The sequence below is a fragment of the Phaseolus vulgaris genome, chromosome 9 (assembly GCF_000499845.2).
Source record: "Phaseolus vulgaris cultivar G19833 chromosome 9, P. vulgaris v2.0, whole genome shotgun sequence".
Taxonomy (NCBI): domain Eukaryota; kingdom Viridiplantae; phylum Streptophyta; class Magnoliopsida; order Fabales; family Fabaceae; genus Phaseolus; species Phaseolus vulgaris.
This window is the reverse complement of record NC_023751.2, coordinates 8,564,545-8,588,194: the sequence shown is the minus strand read 5'-3', so window position 1 is coordinate 8,588,194 and position 23,650 is coordinate 8,564,545. Positions and strand designations below refer to the sequence as shown.

Here is a 23,650-nt window from a genome sequence, read left to right as displayed (position 1 = left end):
TTTTTTTATAATCTAAAATGTAAATTTTTCATTTTGCATTTTTAAAATTGTAAAATTCAAAATATAAATTGTGTTTTAAATTATATATTCTAAAATACAAATTTTATATTTTAATTGTACAATCTGAAATATAAAAAAAAAATCATAAATTTTAATTTTTTAATTCTATAATTTAGAAATTATATGAATTTTACATTTTATAATAAAAAATATCTAAGAATAATTTAAATATTTTCTTAAAATATGGGAGTGCAGAAAGAAAAATACAGAGGATGCAGAATGAGTTCGCCAGCCTATGGTAGATGGTCCATAAAATTATTGGCATCTCTCATTCAGATATTTGGAAAGATAAATAAAGCAAATTCTCTTTGCACCACAATGTCTCCTTCCTGTACCTCCATATAATTTGAAAATGACAAATATACCTTTAACCTCTATTTTGAGGGTTTTTGTCTTCTTCTTCCTTTGAGCTCTCTCCTTCACTTCGATGTTTGTAACTGTAAGCGATGATTGTAGGTGATGGTAGAAGGTGGTCAAAGTTACCTGTGGTGAGTTCTATATGCTTTTATACTAATTTTTTAATTTTATTTTTATGATATATACTTTTATTTTTTAATATCAAAATGTATATTCAGGCACTTATATCAGAATTCAGATTGTATAGCAGAATGTACAAACCAGTTTGTAAGTTTTAGAATATACATTTTGGTATTTAAAAAAAAATACATGAAATGAAAAGCACATAATAAGATTCAAATATAGATATTATATGAATTGGTATATATTTTTTAATTATTATACATTCTAAAGGGGTATTAGAATATCCAGCTGTACTTAACCACTTTTAATGGATTCTTCATTGTCACTTAAGATTTAACAATACAATCTAATTTTTATTCCCTAAACAGTTAATCTAAGTTCTTATCTTATTTTAAATAGACCCCACAATTTATCTATATTACCACTTTTTTTTAGGATGTTAGTATTTTTTATTCATCCTTTCCCCTCTTCCTTCCCTCTCCCATTCATTATCTCCACCTTCATCTACTGTTTCCTTTTTGTTTGAATCATAGCTCGTAGTGAAACCTAACAAGAACTGGTTCTTAACTGTGCAAGATACTGTTGTTGGAGTTGCTATTAGGCAATGAATAGAAGGTGCCTAGCAAAAACTTAACACAAACATACCAAACTAAATGCATAAATAATGAAAATTATATGTTTAACACCCTTTACTAAATAAATATCCAAATCTTTCATAACAAATAATGTGAAACATGAATAAAAACATGAGTAGTATTTTACAATGAAACATGCTTATTAATTGAGGACAAAACAAAAGATGAGAATACCCCATTTTCTTGAGATTTTATTACTCTCCCTCTCAAACACGGTTGGCAGGAAAAGATGAAAAGACTCATCATGGTGTGTGCACATTTGACTCAGACTCAGAGGATGGCCTGTTCTTCAATTCAGGATGCTTAATTTCCTCAATCATTCTAGCAACTTCATCCATTCTAGGCCTATTTTCTGACCCCTTAGCCACACATGCTAATGCAATCTGAAGCATCTGCACCATTTCTTCTTCAACATATTGCCCTCTCAGAAGCTCCTCATCAAACACTTCTGCAGTCCATTCCTCCCTAACAACAGATCTCACCCACCTTGGAAGATCAACCACATCCTCATACCCTGGATACCTCAGAGGGGTCTTCCCTGTCAGCATTTCAAGCAGCACCACACCAAAGCTGTATACATCAGACTTCTGAGTGATCTTCTTTGAGTCAGTGACTTCTGGAGCTCTATAGCCATTGCTTCTAGACATGGTTGCTGGGGTGTTCATTAGAGGTGGCAATCCAACATCAGAGATGCAGCCTTCTAGTTCTTGGCTTATGAGCACATTGTTTGACTTGATGTTGCCATGTGTGAATTTTGGACCTCCCTCGGAGTGGATGAAAGCAATTCCCTTCGCAGCTCCATGCACAATCTTCACTCTGGAATCCCAGTCTAGTGGGGTTCTTCCTGCACCTTTGTTTCCTGTTGTTTGCAATACCAGAGGCAGGGAAACCAAAGATATAATAGTGTTACTATTGATGTTGAGAAGTTGTGGATGTGACAACTAGTTTTAGTTCAATCAGTAACTCTAGCATGGAGTTAAAGACATAATTTTGAAGTGTTTGCACCGACAACAGTGTAAAAGTTACTGTATACTATTATCTAATTATAAACTACTGAGAATTTGTCAACTTTAGATCACTTTAAAGTTTTAACAGTGATTATTTGTTATAGGTAGCGAGAGTGCTAGATATTAAACTCATATGATTTCTACCACTTACCAGAGAGGCTACAGATAAAAACATGCATTGATGAGAAATTTTAATATCAAGAGTCAATGTTATAGTAATATTAAACCATATTGGCATGAAATCACCCATGAAATCGTGGAGACAAGTTGGTTATAGTGCCATTGTCAGTTTCAGTTCCTATTTGAATTTAATGAACAATGATTGATACTAAGTAAAGTTGATTTATCATAGTTTAGTTAAAACTGAGAGGTGCATGTAGAATCATTAGACATGTTAGTTTTGAAGAAAATGAGAAGAGTTTTGTCATCACGTAGAACGTACCGTGCAACAAGAAAAACAAGCTTCCACCTGGCATGTAATTGTAAACCATAAGTTTTTCATCTTTGGAATAGTAATAAGCTCTTAGGGGCATCACATTTGGGTGGCTTCCAAATCTCCCCACAATCTCCAAATGCTGCTCAAACTCCTTCTTTCCAACCACAACTTCTTTCAACCTTTTGACTACCACTGTTGTTCCCTCCTCCAAAACAGCCTTGTATGCTGTTCCATAACTTCCTTTTCCAAGAACTTCAGCTGAAGCCTTCAGCAAATCCTCAAGGTCAAAGCTAGAAGAGGAACCTTCAAAGAAAAATAGTTTGTTTTTCTCAGCCCCTTGCACCCCACTCCCGAAACTCTTTGAAACCTCTGTCTTTCCAGCGCATGAAGCCTTTCCTTTCAGTATGCCACCACTGCTTTTACTGTTTTTCTTCCTCTTCAAACAGAACACACAGATTGCTACAACTAGTAGAGAGAGGACGGCTAAGACCCCAATGACTAGAGCAAGGACAGTAGCCAGGCCAAAGCTTTTCTTATGGTTGGTACCCTTTTGGTTTTGGGCGGTTGGTGGAGTGAGTGGCTGGTAATCATCAGTGGAAGCAGACGGAGAAGGGGAGATTGTAGAGCAATCATTTAGTGGTGGCCCACATAAGAGAGAGTTCCCGACAAAAGAGGAATAAGGGAATGTCTTTATGGAATTTGGAATTGAGCCATTCAAGTTATTGTAACTCAAGTTCAAATGTTTGAGCCTTGGAAGGTTGAAATCAGGAATAGCCCCAGATATGGAATTGTTTTGGAGATACAACCAAGTGAGTCTTCTCAGATTCTGAAATGCAGGTGGGATGCTGCCAGAAAAGGAGTTGAAGGAAATATCCAACGCAAAGAGTTTAGGGGACACAGGAGAAGGAATTGCGCCAGAGAAGCTATTGTGCTGAAGGTATACAAATTGGAGTGAAGGAATGGAGAGGATGTTAGAAGGAAGATTTCCTCTAAGGCCATTGGAATGAAGACTCAGGACCCTAAGAGCATCTAGTTTTCCTATGCTGCTCTCTTGAATGGTCCCACTGAATCCCATTCCTGGAAGATGAAGGCCTATGACACGTGTGCCATTTGAGTTGCATGTCACACCAACCCACGAGGTGCAAATTGAAGCAGAGTCATTCTTCCAGTTGAGCCTTGGGGCATGTGGGACACTTGAAGCAAATTCCAACAGAGCTTGTTGGTCAGACTTCAAGTCAGCTACTATCAGGCCACACAGAGACAGTGTGGAGCCTAATAGAATAAGTCCAACAATAGAGAACTGCAACTTCATGGTTATTGTTTGATGCAAAATCAAGGCAAGTGATGGTTCCGGCTTCTGAGCTTAACTGTTCTTCATTCTCTCCTAGTCTGGCTTTGGAAGTTGCAGCAAGTTGTTGGCTGATCCTGTAGCTAAGAAAGTACAATATGGTCACAGTTCAAATTGACTAATTCTTTTTCAGACAAATGGAATCATTTGGGTAAGCATGATTACATGAACCTAGCCTAAAATCAGTGATATTTTAACTTTTAAGTTGTAGTAGCACACACACAGGAACTGTTTAATTTACAGGATGAAAGGAGTAGGAAGAACATATTATGAATTTAGAAATTATAGAGGGTTGAATTAAAAAAGTTTGAGCTAAGTTCTATATCAGAAAATTTGAATTATAGTACGACAAGTTTCCTGTTTATGCAGAAAACTGAAAACATCACTTATTGCAGCTTTTGCAGAGAAGAAAAAAAATAAAACAAAAATAACAGTGTCATTCATGCCTGCTTACCATTTACAAAGGAAGGGAACTGCCTTCTATCAAATGCATCAGTTGAGGCATTTTCTTTCTTTCAATACTTGAAGTGTTATGCTGACTCCTCCATTTAAAAAGAAAAAGTAAAAAGCCAAAAGGTTTGCCTCTGAACTTTAAATAATGGGGGGGCTAAAATGCATTTTTCACCAAGAATAAAGAAATTGCCTCACAAATCGGTGCTCATAAGTTTCAGAAACAACCAAGAAGGGAGAAGTGAAAAAAATACAAAGGGCATTGTGATAGTTAAGAATCCAAGAAAAAATAGAACTCAAAAAGAAAAAGTAAAAGTTTGATTCTCCGTTGTACTTTACAAAGAAAAAGCATTCTTTACCTAAAGTAGACCGCATTCTCATAATTTATAAAAGATCAACATAAATCATTGGTGTTGATTTCTCATTTTTGCCACCTTATCTGGTCAGTGAATACTGCAGAAAGGGTTTTTTGAAGCACAGAACAATACTTGATGAACCAGATTTTGACACGTACAGAAACAAAGGATAATTAAAGAGAAACAGATGGGTCAAGTGTTGTAATAAAAACTCAAAGCTAACATAGCATCAACATCTCAACAAAAACAATTTGCTGATTCCTCCTCCACTTATAGCAAACAAAACAAAACAATTGTCCATCGTCCCAATTAATTAAAACATTAAAAATGAAGGAAATGAAGACATAGAGTTCACTCTAGAAAAATTCTCCAGTTTGTAAGACATATATAACCAGAAAAAGATTCAAAACTTCAATTATAAAGAAGGATAAAAACTTTATAGGGATCAAGACCCGAGAACAGTTATGTTATGAGCATCAGTAGTAACGGGAATTCATCTATCTTTAATCATGGATAATGTCATGTCATGTTAAGTGTTCCAAGTTAATGACTGCAAGTATTCTAGATGGAGTTAGAAGGAAGTGAGAGATGCTACCTCGGCACGAAATTCAGTTCTGGGAGGCTGAGAACACATCACATAGTGAAGCATCACTGCACGAAAAATGAGTTAGGAAATATCATCGAGATCAAGAAGAAAGCAAGTTAATTAGTAAAGCAAAGAACACTGTGTGAAATGGAGGGCAATAGTACTTGACTATTTTTGTGCTTACAAATCTAGTATGACTTGTAACTTTAAAATTGGGAGGGAGCTGAGTTTCGCTTAAAGTTACTTACAACTCAGCACAGTTGGAGTTGGTGGCATTAGACTTGGCATTACAGTGTTACCAATAATAAGAGTATGATTTCTTCTCTTTTCAAGAGATTCACACACAGAAAAAAAGAGGGTTGCTGAATATGTCTTGATGAAAAAACGGAAGAAGAAAAAAAAAATTTCCTACTCACTATACAATGACAGCAATAATGAGTTAACCAGAAAGCCTTGTGTATCTAACTAACTATAGTACTAGTACATTAATATCCACCAGCTGCTGTTGAAAACGGCCCAACATAAAAGGAACAATGCATGGATTTTGTAGATTTAATCGTATGAAAAAGAAGTACAAAGATCACCGGGGCATAAATAAGGATTTGCTGACATGCCACTCAGAAAACTACTTAAGAACCGTAGTATAATAGAGTACTTTAAAAATCTAACTGCCCCATAGATATTAACTCTTCTATTTCTCTCAACAGTCAAAACTTTCAGAGTACTCCAACTCCCTCAGACATGGTAGGGGACATAATTTTTTGGCAGGGGTATGAGCCAATACTCTTTGTCAAAACTAGGAGGAAGGAAGGACTTCCCCCAGTGGTTATGATTGACTTGGAAACGTTTCTTGAAGGAGTAATTACAGGTTCAAGAAGAGGAAAGTGATTTGGGATAATTTCCTGTTTTGAATTCTTATTCAACATCAAAATGGTCCCCCATGAGCATTAATTAATTAAAACAACAGGGCAACATGGTGGGCACTTAAGTGTGGGAATGAGAATCAGATAAAAACTGGCCATTGTTAACTTGTTATGAAAATCCATTACAGTCCATTTGATTATGAATTTTGATGATTACTTATTGTCATGTTCCAAAGTGTTTGCTATTGTGGTTTGACTAAAGAGATGTAAGAAAAAGACGAGCATTCATTGATGAAGTAGGAATAGGAAAAAGGTGTGAACAGAAACTAAACATTTAAAATTGGCACATATTGGCTATGTTTGTGAGAGAGACTAGACCATAATGGGGCCAACCGTGTAATGAGTTACCCATAAAAACACGAAGAAGGTAGTTGGCTGTTAGTGAAGCATTTCAAATCCTTTCCATTCCACCCTTCCACACTAATCTTAATGCTATTTAAGATATAGGTTGGCTGTCACTCATAACTCATCACATGTCAACATATCTGTTTCGACTTTGAATAAATGGGTATTTAAGAGAGAATTTTTATGATAGACACAAATTTTACATTGCACACATCACCGATGATCTTTAAAATCTAATAGTGCAGGCATCAACTAGTGTTAGTGTATATGGATCAACCAAGTAGTTTAATCAGTAATTTCGGATTAGAGTTTGTACAACTGCTTTAAATAAAGCATTAGTGATGATATATTTTGCTTATTCTATTACAGAAAACTGCTAACCATACATTTTTTAACATACTAATATATTGATAATTACAAAAGAAGTCCGGGCTTATTAAATAAAATGAGATTTTGATTAAAATTTGTAATTTCGATAAAATTTATTATTCTTACAAGACAAAATTAATTAACCCATGTGATTGCCACATCACCGGGTTCTTCCTTCATCCATTCTCAATCTTCAGTCTCGGTGGAGTACTTGCAATGATACTTTGACACTCAAGTTAGAGTTTAGAGGAAAATAACGATTATTAATATGGATATTCTAAAATAGTCAATCTCTTTTATCATAGGGTATGTTCCTATTTATACTACATATGTTGGGCTTTTATGATACAAGTCAACTAGACAGGCAGATAACCAAGGACATAACAGACACTTCATAATTAGGTCAGTCATCTCAGCATACAAGACCAGACCCCACTAAATCTCAAGAGAGCCTCAACAAAAGAAAAACCAGATATAAACCAGAATATAAAATGTTCTTCCTTCTAGTTTTTTCACAAAGACAAGTATATGTAAATAAATTAGGCTCACTTTGGGGGTCCAAATAGTATTTTAGAGTTTTTATGTCTGCTTTTTATTTATTACATGATTAGGTCATAATTCTAAACCCTGGCTGATTTATTGAGTGTTTTTCTAGGAGGTCGAGATGACGACAAATGTCATTATCATCTGAGGGTGTCAACATCTCGAGTAGTACTCAGTAAGTCAGATTTTCGAGCAGTACACTGGTCTCCCAAGCTCGAGCGAAAGTGATGAGTCTTGAAAGAAAAATTTATTTCTTTATCGGTACCCTGTTGGTTATGTTGACCCATCGGTATACTGCCACCCAAGGATTGAATAGGTACAATCTATAAAGACTCTAAAATGCCTTGGGTGACATGCTTGTCAAAAGATGTAAAAGGTCATGTGTTCGTGATCGTCGAAGGGAAACAATTTGACAGTTGGGATGTCATGTCAAATCACCTTCCTTCGTTTCACTGCCTACAAATAGGTTGGTGCGCTGGTTCCACACTCATCCTACTTTCTTCTCATTTTGTTCGAGAGTATATCGGTTGAAGACACGGTCCGAGATGTAAGCAATGTCTTCTTTTTCCTCTTATATTTCTTTTTTGAGTGAGTTCGAGGGTATTTAGGAATGCCTCAGGGTTATATAGAATTTGTCTAGTTTGGATTTTAGTGACTCTGGAAACATAAATGAGTCTTCTCAAGTTTGTCGAAGATTGAGTAGTGGGGGGGTTTTCGGTGACAAGGGTGTCCCATCACCTTCAATCTGCATCGGAGGAGGCTGAGGAACTTGTGGAAAATGATGTCCCTCTTATGGGCGACTATGGGTGGGTAGACGTTAGGGTTTGTGAGTACTTTTCAAAGCACCGATGGTTGTCAATGCTACAGTCATTTGTTAGTAGCGTAGATATATTGGACAAAAATATGTCAGAAGATATCGTGTCACTACACAAGTGTAAGGCCACCAACATTGTTTGTCACAGGTGAGAAGATTTGATGGAGGATTTTTTCTATTTTTATTCTTGTTTAATAGCGGATGGTCAAGTCCAGTTTTATTTGGATGGCTTTTCGGTAGGGGTGCTTCAAGTTTTAAATCTGGCACGCACTCAGTTACATCCGAACATTTGGGTGACTCCACAGGCCTTTCAACTATTCTACTTGGCATTAATCTTGTCAAGTTTTCCTACACGTTTATAGTACCATGCTCGGAGACCAGGTTGGGTGGCTTTCTTAGAGTGGTCAACCGAGAACATGTCTTCTACCCCCTCTTACTTCTTTTTACAAGAACTTTAAGGAGGGATTTCAAGTTCGTGGTTGGGGAGGAGAGTCGCTCATATTTCTATAATGATGATGCTCCCAAGTTTCCATTTTACTATGACCAAAAATCCTACACGACATCATGTGCGGTCGAGGTCTCTGATGGCAGAGGAGGATTTGGCTAACGAATCCAATAATAATCACATGTCCTCTCCCAACAAATCCAATAGTGAATTCAATCAAGCAGTGATTAGAACCTATTTACAATCATTAAGATTAAAAATAATTGCAAAGACAAGGGTGGTTGTGATTGCTATGCAGAAAATAAAGTAGATGATTGAAAAATAATAAAAGAAGCAGGTTGACTCTCTAGCTTTTTCAACAATGAATTTTTCATTAGTTGATAGAAATATATCATGCATTCAACCATACAAACAAAATTAAATTTACCAAACATGTGTCAGCCAAAGTAATGGAATATAATTAATGACACATGCATCCACTAATTTATTTAGTACCTTGTCTCCATGTGTATACTCATAAATTTTTTAAATCTTTTACCTATGGAATCCTGAGCTTGATAAGTGTCATATTTAAGTAATATTTCATATTAAAAGACAAATACTTATGAATATTTATTGATAAAATAACTATAATTTAACCCCTAATTCATGAATTTAAACCTTTTTTTACATATTTTGTGATTACAATATGAATAAGAACAATTTATTCTCAAATTTGTGTTAATTTTAGGATTCTAGGGGAGAAATGGAGATGAAAGGGCTAAAGGATAATAGTCTACATGAAAAGGGAAAGTTGGAATATTGGAAAATCGCTCAAAAATCGTCCAACTCATCCAAACCAAATCACACTAGAGGAACTCGTCCAAGGCTCGCTCAGGAGAGTTTACTCCAGAGAAGTTGGGTTTTTTCTCGTCAAACTCGCCTAGGTGAGAAGTCACTTAGCCCAAGCCACACTAGGTTAAATATGAGGCGTGAGAAATAACCCTAAACATCCTTGTGAGAATAGAAAGAGATAGAAAACCCTAGAGAAGATTATCGTTAAGGAGAAACATCCTGGATCTTTTTTTCTTGTTTTCCATGCTTGTAATGGCCAACATGAGTGACTAATTCTACCCTTTAGGATTGGGAGTAATCTGTTTAAACTCTTATGTATTAAGGTGATATTAAACATAATAATATGTTCTTGATTAATGATTGATATTGTCATTTTATTCTTGACACTTGATATTCTAAAAGAGTCAATCATTTTTACCTTATGTACCTATTTGTATCACATGTGTTAGCCTTTTATATCTACGAACAATTAGAATAAGTCTAGGTAGACAAAAACGTCTTTTTAATCATGATTTTAGGATTGTTTTATGTGTAATCATTATCAATTACATAATTAGACCATAACCCTAAGCATTGTCTAATTTATTGAGTATCTGTCTAAGATGATAAAATGACAATACGTCCACTTATTATTTTAGAGTGTTTACATCTTAAGTAAGTTTAAAATGTACACGAATAGTATGAGTATGTCAACTTTTGGTATTACATTAATTAATAAAAAAATTGTTGAAAAGGATGTTGGTGATATTTTCTTAGAGCGTTGATATTTTGACACTCTAAAATCTAATCTCCTACTTAACAATTCAATAAATTAATATTTTAATTATATTTATTTTATTTTTTAATTTAAATATTTATATATATATATATATATTTATATTACTATATGAAATGAATATTTTTACTTTTTCATGTGTCAAAGTATTTTATTTATTTTTTTCATTTCCTTACCATTGAAAAAACCGACATCCCAAAAAGTTTCTCATGACGAGATACCAGTCTTGTAGAAGTGAGAATTAATTTAACACTTTTCTATAAAAAAAATAATTTATCTAATCAGTTTCTGATGATTATCTGTTGGGCATTTCCATGCGAATGCTTAATACTTAACTCTGATACTGTTATATATAAGTTCATACATGATTGCAATAATTTTGAAAATGGTAGTTGAAGAAGGGACATGAGATTGGACTTATAGTTGAAGGGCATGAAGTCACATTGACAGATAGCTATAGACAACTAAGATAAGTGCCTCATTAATATCAAAAGCAACTTGAGTAGTCCATTTTTCACTTCTATTTCAGACATGGTGGCGGTGTAAATGTAGGGAATATTTCAGCAATCACCCACACCACAACTCTACACTTTCTTAATTTCTTTCACTCCTAGCTAACAAAACTGCCATTCAATCAACATACATCTGCATTTTATTTCATATTTATTCACATTTCTTACTCTTCTTTTTCTGTGTTCAATACAGATATTTAAAGTTAGGAAATAATCAATATATAAAATACGGAGAACAGTATATTTAATACCACAACGGATAACTATTTTAGAAGAAAATTTCTTTTACTTTGTCTGAGCAAGGTTTTAAACATAAAATAAAATAACTCTTGCTATTTCTTTTATCAAAAAGAAACAAAAAATAAAGGTTTAATTACCTTTTTCGTCTCTATATTTATAGCCAATAGTCAATTTGGTACAGTGATTTTTAAAAAATTCAATTTGGTCCCTAAGTTTTTTAAAATGTATTCAAAATGGTCCTTTCTGTTAAATATCACTAAACGGCGTTAAGTGTTGCTTATGTGGCAGACACGTGTAAGTTACGTGGATTGTGCTTACATTACTTTAGTGAATACTGAATTAGGGTTTAGGTTATTCAAATTAGGGATTTCAAATTTCTGATTTAGGTTTCTGATACGAGGATTGCTCCCCTGGTTGGATTCTGTGGTGCGCTTCCCTGCTTCAATTCCATTCGGAGGTGTGCTCCCCTCATTCGATTATGTGGTGCGATCGTGAGTTACGATGGTGAGTTGCGTTCCCATGGTCGATTTGGAGGAGCGATTATGTGGTGTGGTCCAGAGGTGGTGAAGGGGCAACAATTGTGATCCAAACCGTGGTGTCCTAAATCAGAAATTCAAAATCCCCAATTTGAATAACCTAAATCCTAATTCAGTATTCACTAAAGTAATGTAAGCACCATCCACGTAACTTACACGTGTCTGCCACATAAGCACCACTTAACGCCGTTTGGTGATATTTAACAGAAAGGACAATTTTGAATACATTTTAAAAAAATTAGGAACCAAATTGACTATTGGCTATAAATATAGGGACGAAAAAGGTAATTAAACCAAAAATAAATATATATATATATATATATATATATATATATATATATATATATATATATAAAGACAGGAAAACTTAACAGAAAATCTGTTCTCCTCAATTAAACGGTAAACTTCTTAAATTTTAAATTACTTTTACTATTTTATTGCTTTCCAGTTTGTAAATAACGTTTCACTGTAAATTGGGCAATGTTCTTTTATGTGAGCTACATTTTTAACTCTGCAATCGAGTTGGTGAGATCAGAGCACCTATTAGTTTTACTTTTTAGAATTTTAGCATTCACTGTAACTTGTAGAGAAGCACCAGTCACACTGAGAATCCTTGGAAAGTCGGAGAAGAATACTAGAAACAACTTTGAAGGGGTAGGGGGCAGGTGGTAAATACTTAGGTCCCTGAAATGACATTCAACCATGGCAGATAGTGACCATATCGTGGACAAGGGTTATACACTTGAGACAATGCAACATCGAAACCAACAAATGCTGAGTCCATTCCAGTGCACGTTGATCCCTGTCACCTTTATTTTCTCAACTTTGGTTCAGATAAACTTGGCCATTTGTGGTACAGGGGTTTCTAAATCTAGGGAAAACTCGAACTTATACAAAACAAAATATGCTGTAAAAAACATCAACTCCTGCAATCAAATAGAGAATAAACCAGAAGAAAAACATCTGGAAAGCCTATTACTGGGTGCCACTCTTTTCAAGCTTTTCAATTTCTTCACGCTGCTTTCTTTCAGTCTCCAGACGTTCTCTTTCAGCATCTTCCTCTTCCTCAATCTCATCAAGAGCATCAAATTCCTTGGTTGCCGCCATTGCCTTCACTACAGGGTCTCTAAGCTCGGATATTAGCCCCCCACCAACCTTGTACTCTTGTTCATCCCCAATTAGATATAATCGCTGGTCTGGACCAGAAGCCATGGGTACATCAACAGCCAGAAGCTTCATATCATACTGCGTATGAACATAATGGGAAAGGCAAAGTAAGCATACCCTGAAGCAACAACTATCTCTTTACATTTTACGCTTATTTTTCTTGAAAATAATTCCTATTTGTTGGAAGACACTGATACGACACAGACACGGATACGGAGATACGTAAAATCTCTAAAATGTAGGACACGAGAATACGAATTTATATATTATATAATTATGAATTATATAAATTGACAATAAAGATTTATATGTACAAGTATGTTCCAAATTATTTTTTGGAGCGGAAATATGTTTTTCATGACTGGTTCACAATGATTTGTTTCTTAGTTTTATAATCATAATAACAATTTATACAATAAAGTTTGAATTTTGAGAAAATCAATGTATTTTTCTTTTTTAAAATTGTGTTAGAACCGTACTAGAATTGTCAGAAATCTAACAAATACTTTTTGAATTGGACACTTCACGGATACGTGTGTCCTACAGGTGTCATATGAGTGTCGGTGTCCGACACGAGTATCGGACACCGACACGCCATTTAAGATGAGTGTCTGAGCTTCATAGGTTGGAAGTACATAGATAACGGATGGGCACAAACATAAGTAACTACCTAAGGGGATGAAGCTAGAAGCTAGAAGCTAGAACCCAGACGGAGAGGGAGCCAAAGTTGACCACTTCAAAATGTTATGCAGCCTTTCAAATTTTACAAACTAGTATAGATTTTCTCTGATTTAATCACAAACGTCACTTCAAAGAAAAATACTATCGTAATAAGAAAATTAGTAATTTGAAAAAAATTCTAAAGCCAAAATCTGCTTGATATAAATAAGTTCTTCTATTTGAATTCAAAGTAAGCACTGGAATAAAAAATTATATATCTTAATCATATTCATAAATGACATTGTATGACTAGAAGCCCGAAGGATATCATCATCCATAATTGATCATAACTTATGAGTGCAGTCATTACCAGCCCATGCTAGATTTTCTCTAAATAAAACAAAGCAGATAATTAAGGTCATTGATTCCTATTAATATTCTTTGGCCAAGCACAATGTCATACTGCAGAAATAGAAGAGATATTTTATCAACTACCTACACCTGCTCTAAAGTAACTTGGGGGATATTGCTGGAAACGAAACCATGCTATTGGCACATATAAATAACTTCATGGGGAATATCTACATATGCATTCAGCTTCAGAGACTGCATTTTCAGTTCCATTACAGTTTTATATTAGAATTAAACAACTCTCCATCCATTCTGATCACTCGACCAAAAGTAAGAATTAATAACCACAAAATAGTAGATGTTGAAGTTAATTTTGTACCATGAACATGTTATAATAACAGCAAGCAAAATTCAACAGAAACGTTGGCAATTGGCATCAGCAGTATTACTTTCGTGGTAGGAGAAATGAGATATATTTCAAAACAATCAACCAATCCACAGAAACAAGAGATCATTCTTCACATTTGAACCCTTTTGAATGTAACTCCAAAATAGAAATCTACTTGTTGTTGCCTCCTAAACTATCCCCTCAAAAGCTTACCTCTTAAGCTTCTGTTGACACTTCTTAGATATATCTAGATATCACTACAAGTAGCATGATGTAGATCATTTTGGGTTGTAAATATGAGCATATGTCAGTGTATTACTTTTCAGCTCTGGGTGATTCAATGAACACCAGATTCCTCTCCTCTCGATCATTCTGCCAGTAATGCAAGATTCAGGAATAAAGCATGTTTTATTTTCTCATTAAGAACAAAACCATTCCTCACGATACCCATAGCATCCTTTCACAGCAAACTGTTCTGCTATTCCTATGTTATGTACTTATGTGGTGTGGCAAGTAGCCAGCCACCTATACTGCTAGGCTTTTTTTTTGGGGGGGGTATAAAAGAAATTACAAACACAGACAACTAAATTACATGGAATTTAAAGTATAAGGATTCCTCTCCTTGGCCAAAAAGGAAAACAAAAACAACAAAGTATGTAGCCAACCCTACATAATGGGAAAAGACTCGTTGGTGGTAGTTGTACACACACACCCCAATGGAAAAGGGCATCCCAATCCCCCAACATATCTGTTAGGTAATACCTTTAAACAAAATTATATGATTTTACACCAAATTAGTTGCAATGCCAAGGAACCACCACCTTCAAACACGAGTGTTATGCACCAAGCCTCCAACCAAATAGGCCAAAAAGTAGCATAGATTGCACATTATCATATGTCAAGCTAAGTTTTGCAAAATAAACATCCCAAATGCATAAATATCTTCCTGTTTAAGACATTCATCAAAGAACCCCTCATTTACAGAAGTAACAGCTGTACCAATCTATTGATTTGTAATATGAAAAAAAAAGTAAAAACACTTTAAAAATATGTTTGAAGCTGAGATTCTTGGTACATGCTGATCGCGAGATATTTTGTATGCTTACATTTGGTTGCTTATATTGATCTTGGGTTGGGAAGTTTATCATCAACATTCAAGCACTGAACAAAATCTGATGTGGTTATTGAAAATATATTTATCATACAACACAGATGGAGACGGAAATACCAATCACCAGATAAGAATTTTTCCAAGAAAAGGTCTTGAATCATATAACTAACAATTCTCAAGACATGGACAACAAAATGTACCTAACTCAACCATATTACTAGCTCTGGACATACAATGATGAGACGGACGAGGGAAGTAACAAATTCTATGAAGTGATTTCCTAATATAAAATTTATTTACCTGGCCATTCTTTTTCTTGACTTCAACATTGACCAGTCCCTTTTTCTCAGACCCTCTAATGGGGAAAATGAGAAAACACCGTTTGCTCCTAATACCCGGCTTGAACTTCTTTAAGGTGAGGCCACCCCCTGACATGATATAGGCTCTCAATTCAGTTCCAGAAAGCGGGGCACCCATAACTTCAAGAATCCCAGCAGACGTATTAAGTCTTGTCATTGCCATTCTATAAACTTTATCCGGGTTGATTGTGAACCTCGAGCGGATATACAAGCCCTTAAAGACAACACGAATGAAATAATTAGACAATGTCCCATTCCATGTACAATTCTTTCATACATGAATCACAACATGTTCCACCACCAGCATTTCCAATCTCAAACAAACATACATTAACACGATGCAAATTAAGTACATGTTCGGATTTCACTAGGGAGGGCTCAAAAGTAATATTACTCAAAGCATTACTCTTCATTTTTCATTTTGTGCAATGGAATGCAGAAATATGCATTGTACTTTCCTAACTTTCATCCAAACATAGCCCAAGTTGTTATTTATTTTATATCTTAATGGAAGAGTTTGTATTGAATAATAATAGTAAAAATAATAATAGTAAAAATAATAATAATGATAATTGACGTAGTCTAGAACATGTGAAACAAGCTGGCGAAAGAACTTACAGTAAAAGCAACGATAGCAGATGAAAGGGCAAGGAAGCCATACTTAGCCAAGCCTTCGGAGATTCCAACGAAGAGGTTAGCGACTCCGAAGAGGATCCTCCAAAGAACACCGCAAAGGATAACTCCAGCAGCGCCCAACAGAAAGAGGTAGTTCCTCTTGCAAAATGCCTCGATTTGCAACCCAATTGCCTCGCGGTACCGCGAGAAGGCCGACTTCACTGCGACCGCAGGTTTATCAAACACCTTCTGCACAAAGCCTTTGTCGAAATTCGAGGAGAAGAATCGGAAGGTGCTATTGCCCAGACGTTGTTGTGGGTGGAAAATCGGCGAAGGGGAGCGGAACGCCGCCGCATCAGAGAAGGAGGGGCGGCGGACAGGGGGGCGCTGATTGATGGTGCCGCGGATTAAAGCTTGGAATTGGGTGATTTTTTGCGAAGACACCCTTGACATTTGCATTTTTAATTTTCAAATAAACGAATCACAAAGACAAAAGCAGTGCTGTCAACGGGAATTCACAACACAACACCGCTTTCTATCGGGTCAACCCTTACCGCCTACCTCCACGACCCGACCCGTTAGAAATCTAATAATGGTCATGAATGGAGATGGCAGAAAACGTGCCCAGGAACTAATTCATAATAGTCTGCATGTACCATGAATCCCCATCCATTTCTGGTACAGGACTGTCACTTATGATACTTTTTATGCACCTAAAGAATTTTAGATCGTGAGATAATAAAAAAAATAGATGGAATTCTTAACTCAAAATTGTAAAAAAAAAATGTACATTTAGTCTCTACTTTTCCATTGAATTCATGTAACTTCATCTAATGCCACCACCTCCATGGAAAGGAAAATTAGGTTGTTTGAATTGGAGTATGTAAGAGTAGATTTTTTAGAAAAGTTTATTGAATTTTGTAAATGATGTGATGGTTGTGTGAAATTTTTTATTTTCTTTAAAGGTATAAAATGTAAGTTTATAAATTTATCTTTATTTTTAAAAATATATAAATAATAAAAATAATTATTATTATTATTTAGTTATATTTATTCTTTATAATTATTTATTATAGTTATTATTTCATAAGTTTATTATTTATTATAATTATTATTTTATATATTTATTAATATTTTATATTATTTTAATAATACTAATTATTTTTTATATTATATTATATAATTAATTGTATTTATTTTATTATAATAAAATATTAATAAATTAATAATATGAAAATATAAACTTATATATATAAAAAATATAATTCAAAATACTATAGATATATATTTTATTACATACTAGTTTCTTCGCACTAAGTTTAGAAAGAAAAGTTGTCAAAAGAAATTTACCTCTACTTTTAAATAATATTTTATTTATTGGAATTTGTGTATTTCGCAACAATCTGTCCTTGAAAGTATCCACACATTTCTGTGGGAACAAACAAAGCCTAGGGTTTGTTTGGATTGGGAAGAGGATTTGAGGGAGTGAATTTAGAGTGATTTGAGAAGAAAGTGTAAAGAAAGTGAGGTTGTTTGGATTATGGTATATTAGAGTGAATTTGTGAGGAAAGTTTATTGAAGTTTGTGTGTGATAGGATGGTGGTAAAGAGATTTTTATTTTTTTTAAATTGTATAAAATATAAGTTTACAAATTTATCCTTTTTAAAAAAAATATTTTCACAAATCAAATCAAAATTAAAATTAACTTTTATTTTTATTTTTGTTAATATTATTATTTAATAAATTTATTTTAATTATTATTAAATATGTAATTTATATTTATATTTATTGTTAATAATTTATTATTATATATATATATATATTTTAAAATATTATTGATCAAATATTTCATTTAAAAAAATATAAATGTATTTAAAATTATTTCTATATTATATTATTATTTTTTATATTTAATACTATTATTATATCAATTATCCTTTGTTATAAATCATTATATTTATTATTATTATAATTAATTATTATTTATAATATTTTAAATAATTTTATAAATCAAGGGTAATATGGTCAATTCACATAATCTATGTGGCTTTTTTGGGCAAATCTTTGGGCATCCGTGAAGATGAAAAAATGTGTTTCAGCACCTTTCTTCGCTCGCCAATACACATATATAAGTGGAAACAAACGCACATAATCTCTGCCTTTCTTCGTATACAGTGAACAACCAGAAACAAACACAGCCTTAGAATGCAGAGGATTGTACGCCTGCTTACTTATTATGTCGATAAAAGTCTCTCATCCTCCACGTTTGCATTCAGAAATAATCTTTAAATATAATAGAAATTTACATTCCGAAATCTTAAACTAGTCTACAAATCACTTTGTTTCAAATCTAAAGCTACATACTCCGAACTAAGAATTATAGTTTCATAGCACTGTTTACGTGATGGCAAAACCAATACATGTATTGATGATTCCTGACGTGGTTAAACGATTTTTTTTTCACGATTTTTTTTTCTCGATAAGCAAACGAGGACGAACAACCGATTGTTTTTACAGATGGTAAGTTATCTGATCAATCCTAACTTTTTCATTATGGTACTATCTAACAAATCATCAGGGCAAGGAAATCAGAATAAAATAGCATTCATTCCATTCATGCTGATTCGTAAGAGATGAGATAAACTCAATAGAGTTTAATGATACGGGCAAAATAAATAAGAAACTCGATTTGAGTTGAACACAACTATTAGTCCATGCCCACTTTTGCCAAGTAACAGTCATTTAAGCAGTAGCACTCGACAGAAAAGCTCTTCCAGGTTGACGATTTGCAAGTGGTCCATGGCACCCAAGAAGCTACAAGACAGCATGAAGGAATTTATGAATTAGATAAGCTAAAATAACTTGGAAAAAATAGATCCATTGAATGCATAACCAAAAATGTTCTTCAAACAAAACCAGATCCAAGTGTGAATTAGGTAAGCAAACACAATATGCAGTAAATTTTCAATATGTTCAATTGGTACATCAACATCCAGGTGCAGCTTTGCGTTACCTTAGCATTCACACCATCAGGCATAATCCTATTCTCTGACTTGAACTTGAGATAATCGGAACGGCTAAACTTGGTGAAACCCCTAAACAAGCAGTTAAAACAACAATTACAGTCAAATCAAATGCATAAAAAAGATGATAAAGGATTGAAATAAATAAACTCTAATCAAAATCAAAACCTTTGAACAAACAGGCAGTAATTCCAACCTAATCAATCACAGGATGGCAATGGATAAAAGATATAAGGATTTGTCTAAGAAAACATTAAATAGATTTCTTTTCATTCAAAATTAAGGTAAGGCAGAAACTATACTCAAGTCAAAAAATTGCCTTAACTAATCTAGGAGTATTCATGTTCAGATTGCTGTCAAAATAATTAATATTATATTAATACATACCACTTCCTGCTAACTATGATCTTCTGACGACCAGGAAACTTAAACTTAGCACGACGAAGGGCCTCCTGTGCATTATGACTGTTACTGTCCTTACATCGGACAGAAAGAAGGACCTGACCAATGGCCACTCTAGCACATGTACCCTGTGGCTTTCCAAATGCACCTCTCATTCCAGTCTGAAGCCTATCAGCTCCAGCACATGAAAGCATTTTGTTGATCCTAAGAACATGGAATGGATGTACTCTGACTCTCAAGTGGAAAGCATCCTTTCCAGCAAACTTTGTCATATATTTGTTGCATGCAATTCTAGCAGCTTCCAATGCTTCACTTGAAACATTTTCCTTTTCCCAGCTAACCAGATGGACACAGAAAGGAAACTCATCAACACCTTTCTTCTTCATACCAACATCATAAATTCTGATCTTAGGATCAGGAACACCACGGCAGAAGCGTGATTTCGGGTATGGTTTGTTTTTTATCTGCCGATAACACCTTGCAGGCCCTAAAACATACACCATCATACCATGAATATAACATATGGACTGTAGTTACAGAAGTAACAGCATTAAAAAGAAAAGAAGAATAATCTCCTAAATGATATCAATACTATAACATCTCAACAAAACCATAACACAATTTATGCAAGGATTGAGAAACAATATGACATTGCAAGACTAAGCCCTGCACATGTGACTTGATAGTGGTTTTCAAGTAGAAAATGTAAATTTTGTAAAGGAAAAGAAAACTGACATATTCTTGAAGCATAAACCATAAGTAGCAGCAGGCATATATCAATGGTGTAACTCTTGGTGAAGAACTACGTAACATTCAGACAAAGGGATGACCATGAACACAAAAACAAGCCGCATACAGTGAATTTACAAATAACAATGCGCTCAACTCTTAAGAAAAAATAAAATCAATTGGCCTACATTTGATTATAAACATAAAATATACAATGGTGGACGATGTATTCAAGCATCAACCACTTCAAAAATTATGTTAACTTTTAAAAGCTTACAAAACAACTCCAATCCATTCTTTTCCTTTTAAGATAAACCAAATGGAATTCATGGTAAACAGAGTTGCACATAACATAAATTTCATTGACACGGATAATCAACATGTTGCCTGTCATAATATCCACCAACCACAAACCAGAGGCAACAATGGAGCTTCCATAAACGCAACAACTAAAACGGCTATAAATATCATTCTCGGCTTGTATACAAGATGCAATGTATATTTATTCAAAGCATGTCTCAATCTAGCTATCCTCTAAATCCAAAGAATTCTACAGATAAAAAAGAACAAAAGAGAACATAAAAAATTCAAAAAGCACAACTACGAAAGAATTATAATGGTGTAAAAAAACACGAAAGATGAATCGAAACAGAGAACAGAGAATAAATAACAGAGAATGTGGATGCTTACTCCTCCCCATTGCGACGACTCTCTCCGCAACGCAGTGGGTTCTGGCTGTGCAAGAAAGAGGGAAGACCTAATCCTGTTAACCTTTTGAAATTGCAACATGTCACACAAGTAATTTCGATATTCATTTATGGGCCGACTCCTAATTTGGCCCAATCTAAACGGACTGTTTCTTCCTGCACCTCCATATCTTCTTCAGGCACCTCCATACACAACATGAAAATACATTTTATCCTTCTTGTGCCACCCCCATAGAATAACTTCCAGATTATGTAATCCGAAAACGCATTTGAAAAAAGACTTCCGAATTACATAATCTGAAAGTTAAAAAACACTTCCGGATTATGTAATCCAGAAAGTAATCATGCATCTGAAAAAAGACTTCCAGATTACATAATCCGGAAGATTTAAAAAATGACTTTCGGATTATGTAATCCGGAATATTACAGAAGGGCATTTTTGAAAAAACGAAAATCTATGGAGGTGAGAGAAGAAGGTATGGAGGTGCAGGAAGAAGCAGCCATCTAAACAACATTCTTACTGTTATTTCTTTCTCGACTGTTAATTTTATATTATATTGTTTTTTTTTCACCTTCATATTTCGGATTACATAATTTATAATGCTATTTTTGATTATATAATTCAGAAGTATGAATTTGAAAGTAACTTTCGGATTATGTAATCCGGACACGCATTTGAAAAAAATTTCCAAATTACATAATCCGAAAGTTATTCTCATATTAGAAAAGACTTCTAAATTATGTAATTCGAAAACTAATCATGAAAAAAAAATCTGAATTATGTAAACTGAAAACTAATCATGTATTTGAAAAAAAAATCAAATTATATAATCCAAAAATATATTACAAATTTAAAAATTCACTTTATAGATTACATAATCCAAAATACTATACGAATATATTTTTTAAAATACATAAGTTTAGGAAAGTGAGAGAAAAAACATATTGAGGTGCACTTAAAAAACCAAACTACCTACCATCTTGTCACCACCGGCTGCCACCACTTCCCATCATTAACACATTTGTGTATGTGTTGTTTTATTTTTAACATTTGGATTCTAGAATTATAAGTTATTTTACTTATGGAAAAAAAATTGTGTTGATGGTGTTATCGTAAGATTTGAAATTTATTACCTATTTTTGGATTATGTAGACATACATTTGTCTCGATTAAGAACCAAATTATTTTAAATTTAAAAGCAAATTGATAAAGATATTTTATTTACAATGGTTTGTTAAAGTCTTGTACACTACATGTGCATTTGTTCCAAGTTACCACTTTGACAACATGTCAATCCTGCTTAGACACGTGAAAAGATACTTAAGAAGACATGATAATTGAGGGATTTCTTACTCTAAATGATACGATGTTCGAGAACCTTGATGAAAGCTTCCATAACTAGTTAAACCTTTTCGTCTGACCTCACTCGAGATTAGGGAATTGTTTTCCGTCATGGATAGGTCTAACATCCAAAAGTCAAACAATTCCCTTCTTTTGAAAATCTTTTCACCTAGTCTGACTCAAGGTTATGGTTGTGTATCATTAGTTAGTTTGATCTCTTATTAAAATAGAATGTAACTTATCTAACGAATCACTTATAAGGTTTGTTAATCACTAATAGAAGGATTCAATCAAACTACATACAATCTTAGACAAAAATCATAGAAATATATAATTATTGTACTTGAAATAGATTGAAAAAAAAAATACAAACTTTAAGGATTAAATAATATTAATTAAGTCAAAAGGATAATATAACAATTAATTATGATTTATAAAACAATTCTTTTACCACAAATAAACTCACTCAATTTAAATATTCTAATTTAAAATCACTTAAACTTAACAATTATATTTCTTAAATTCTTCTTCTTCTGTACTCAAAATATTATATTTGTATATATCTAACATATAATCAAAATATTACTCTTTAAGAAAGATAATTCAACATTACATCAAAAGAAAATATGAAAAGAATATTTTAGGAAACTTTGCGAATAAAATGTTGTTATTTTATATAACCAAAAATCATATTTCCTTCTTATCTAAATGTTGTTATTTTTTTTATCCAACTAGATTCAAAATCATAAAATCCACCTATACAAATTTGGACCAAACATAAATAAACTCGTCCCTACCTATCTCATGAATATCATTAGTTCTAAGTATTACTAGTTAATATTTTTATAATATATATATATATATAAAATATAAACATTTATCTTATTAAAAAATCATTAAATAGAAATTAATTTTAAAAACAAAAAATAATTAATTACTATAGTAAATAAATTAAATATTATTTTATAAATTAAAAATATTAATATTTAAAATAATTTTTATTATTAATAAAAATTTATAAACTAATTTTTAAATTAATATCTAATTAGTTACCAAGATTTTATCTATCAATTTTAAAATTTAAATTAGTTAATAATTAAAA

At 33.4% G+C, this 23,650-nt stretch overlaps 3 protein-coding genes across 28 annotated transcripts; all 3 read right to left on the bottom strand.

Annotated features, from left to right (window-relative positions):
* Positions 1–1,182: 1,182 nt before the first annotated feature.
* LOC137823035 (probable inactive receptor kinase At5g58300) lies at positions 1,183–6,407 on the bottom strand. Of its 26 annotated transcripts, none has more exons than XM_068628136.1 (5): positions 5,943–6,254; positions 5,368–5,423; positions 4,421–4,508; positions 2,625–4,043; positions 1,183–2,034 (listed from the first exon to the last, which is right to left on the bottom strand). In XM_068628136.1, exons 4-5 carry the CDS (start codon positions 3,928–3,930, stop codon positions 1,418–1,420), a joined length of 1,923 nt encoding a protein of 640 aa, XP_068484237.1. In that variant the 5' UTR covers positions 3,931–4,043; positions 4,421–4,508; positions 5,368–5,423; positions 5,943–6,254; the 3' UTR covers positions 1,183–1,417. The 26 variants fall into 26 exon arrangements, with proteins under 26 accessions (XP_068484237.1, XP_068484215.1, XP_068484230.1 ...); XM_068628114.1 differs by having other exon boundaries at positions 2,625–4,049; positions 5,607–6,230; XM_068628129.1 differs by having other exon boundaries at positions 5,607–6,230.
* Positions 6,408–12,363: 5,956 nt separating this feature from the next.
* On the bottom strand, positions 12,364–17,056 carry LOC137820370 (uncharacterized). Its single transcript, XM_068624424.1, has 3 exons — positions 16,349–17,056; positions 15,672–15,944; positions 12,364–12,939 (listed from the first exon to the last, which is right to left on the bottom strand). The coding sequence occupies exons 1-3, from the start codon at positions 16,802–16,804 to the stop codon at positions 12,670–12,672; spliced, it is 999 nt and encodes a 332-aa protein (XP_068480525.1). The 5' UTR covers positions 16,805–17,056; the 3' UTR covers positions 12,364–12,669.
* A 1,877-nt stretch (positions 17,057–18,933) lies between these two features.
* On the bottom strand, positions 18,934–21,288 carry LOC137820371 (large ribosomal subunit protein uL16-like). The gene is made up of 4 exons (XM_068624425.1): positions 21,190–21,288; positions 19,756–20,257; positions 19,359–19,440; positions 18,934–19,159 (listed from the first exon to the last, which is right to left on the bottom strand). The coding sequence occupies exons 1-4, from the start codon at positions 21,197–21,199 to the stop codon at positions 19,088–19,090; spliced, it is 666 nt and encodes a 221-aa protein (XP_068480526.1). The 5' UTR covers positions 21,200–21,288; the 3' UTR covers positions 18,934–19,087.
* Positions 21,289–23,650: the final 2,362 nt, after the last annotated feature.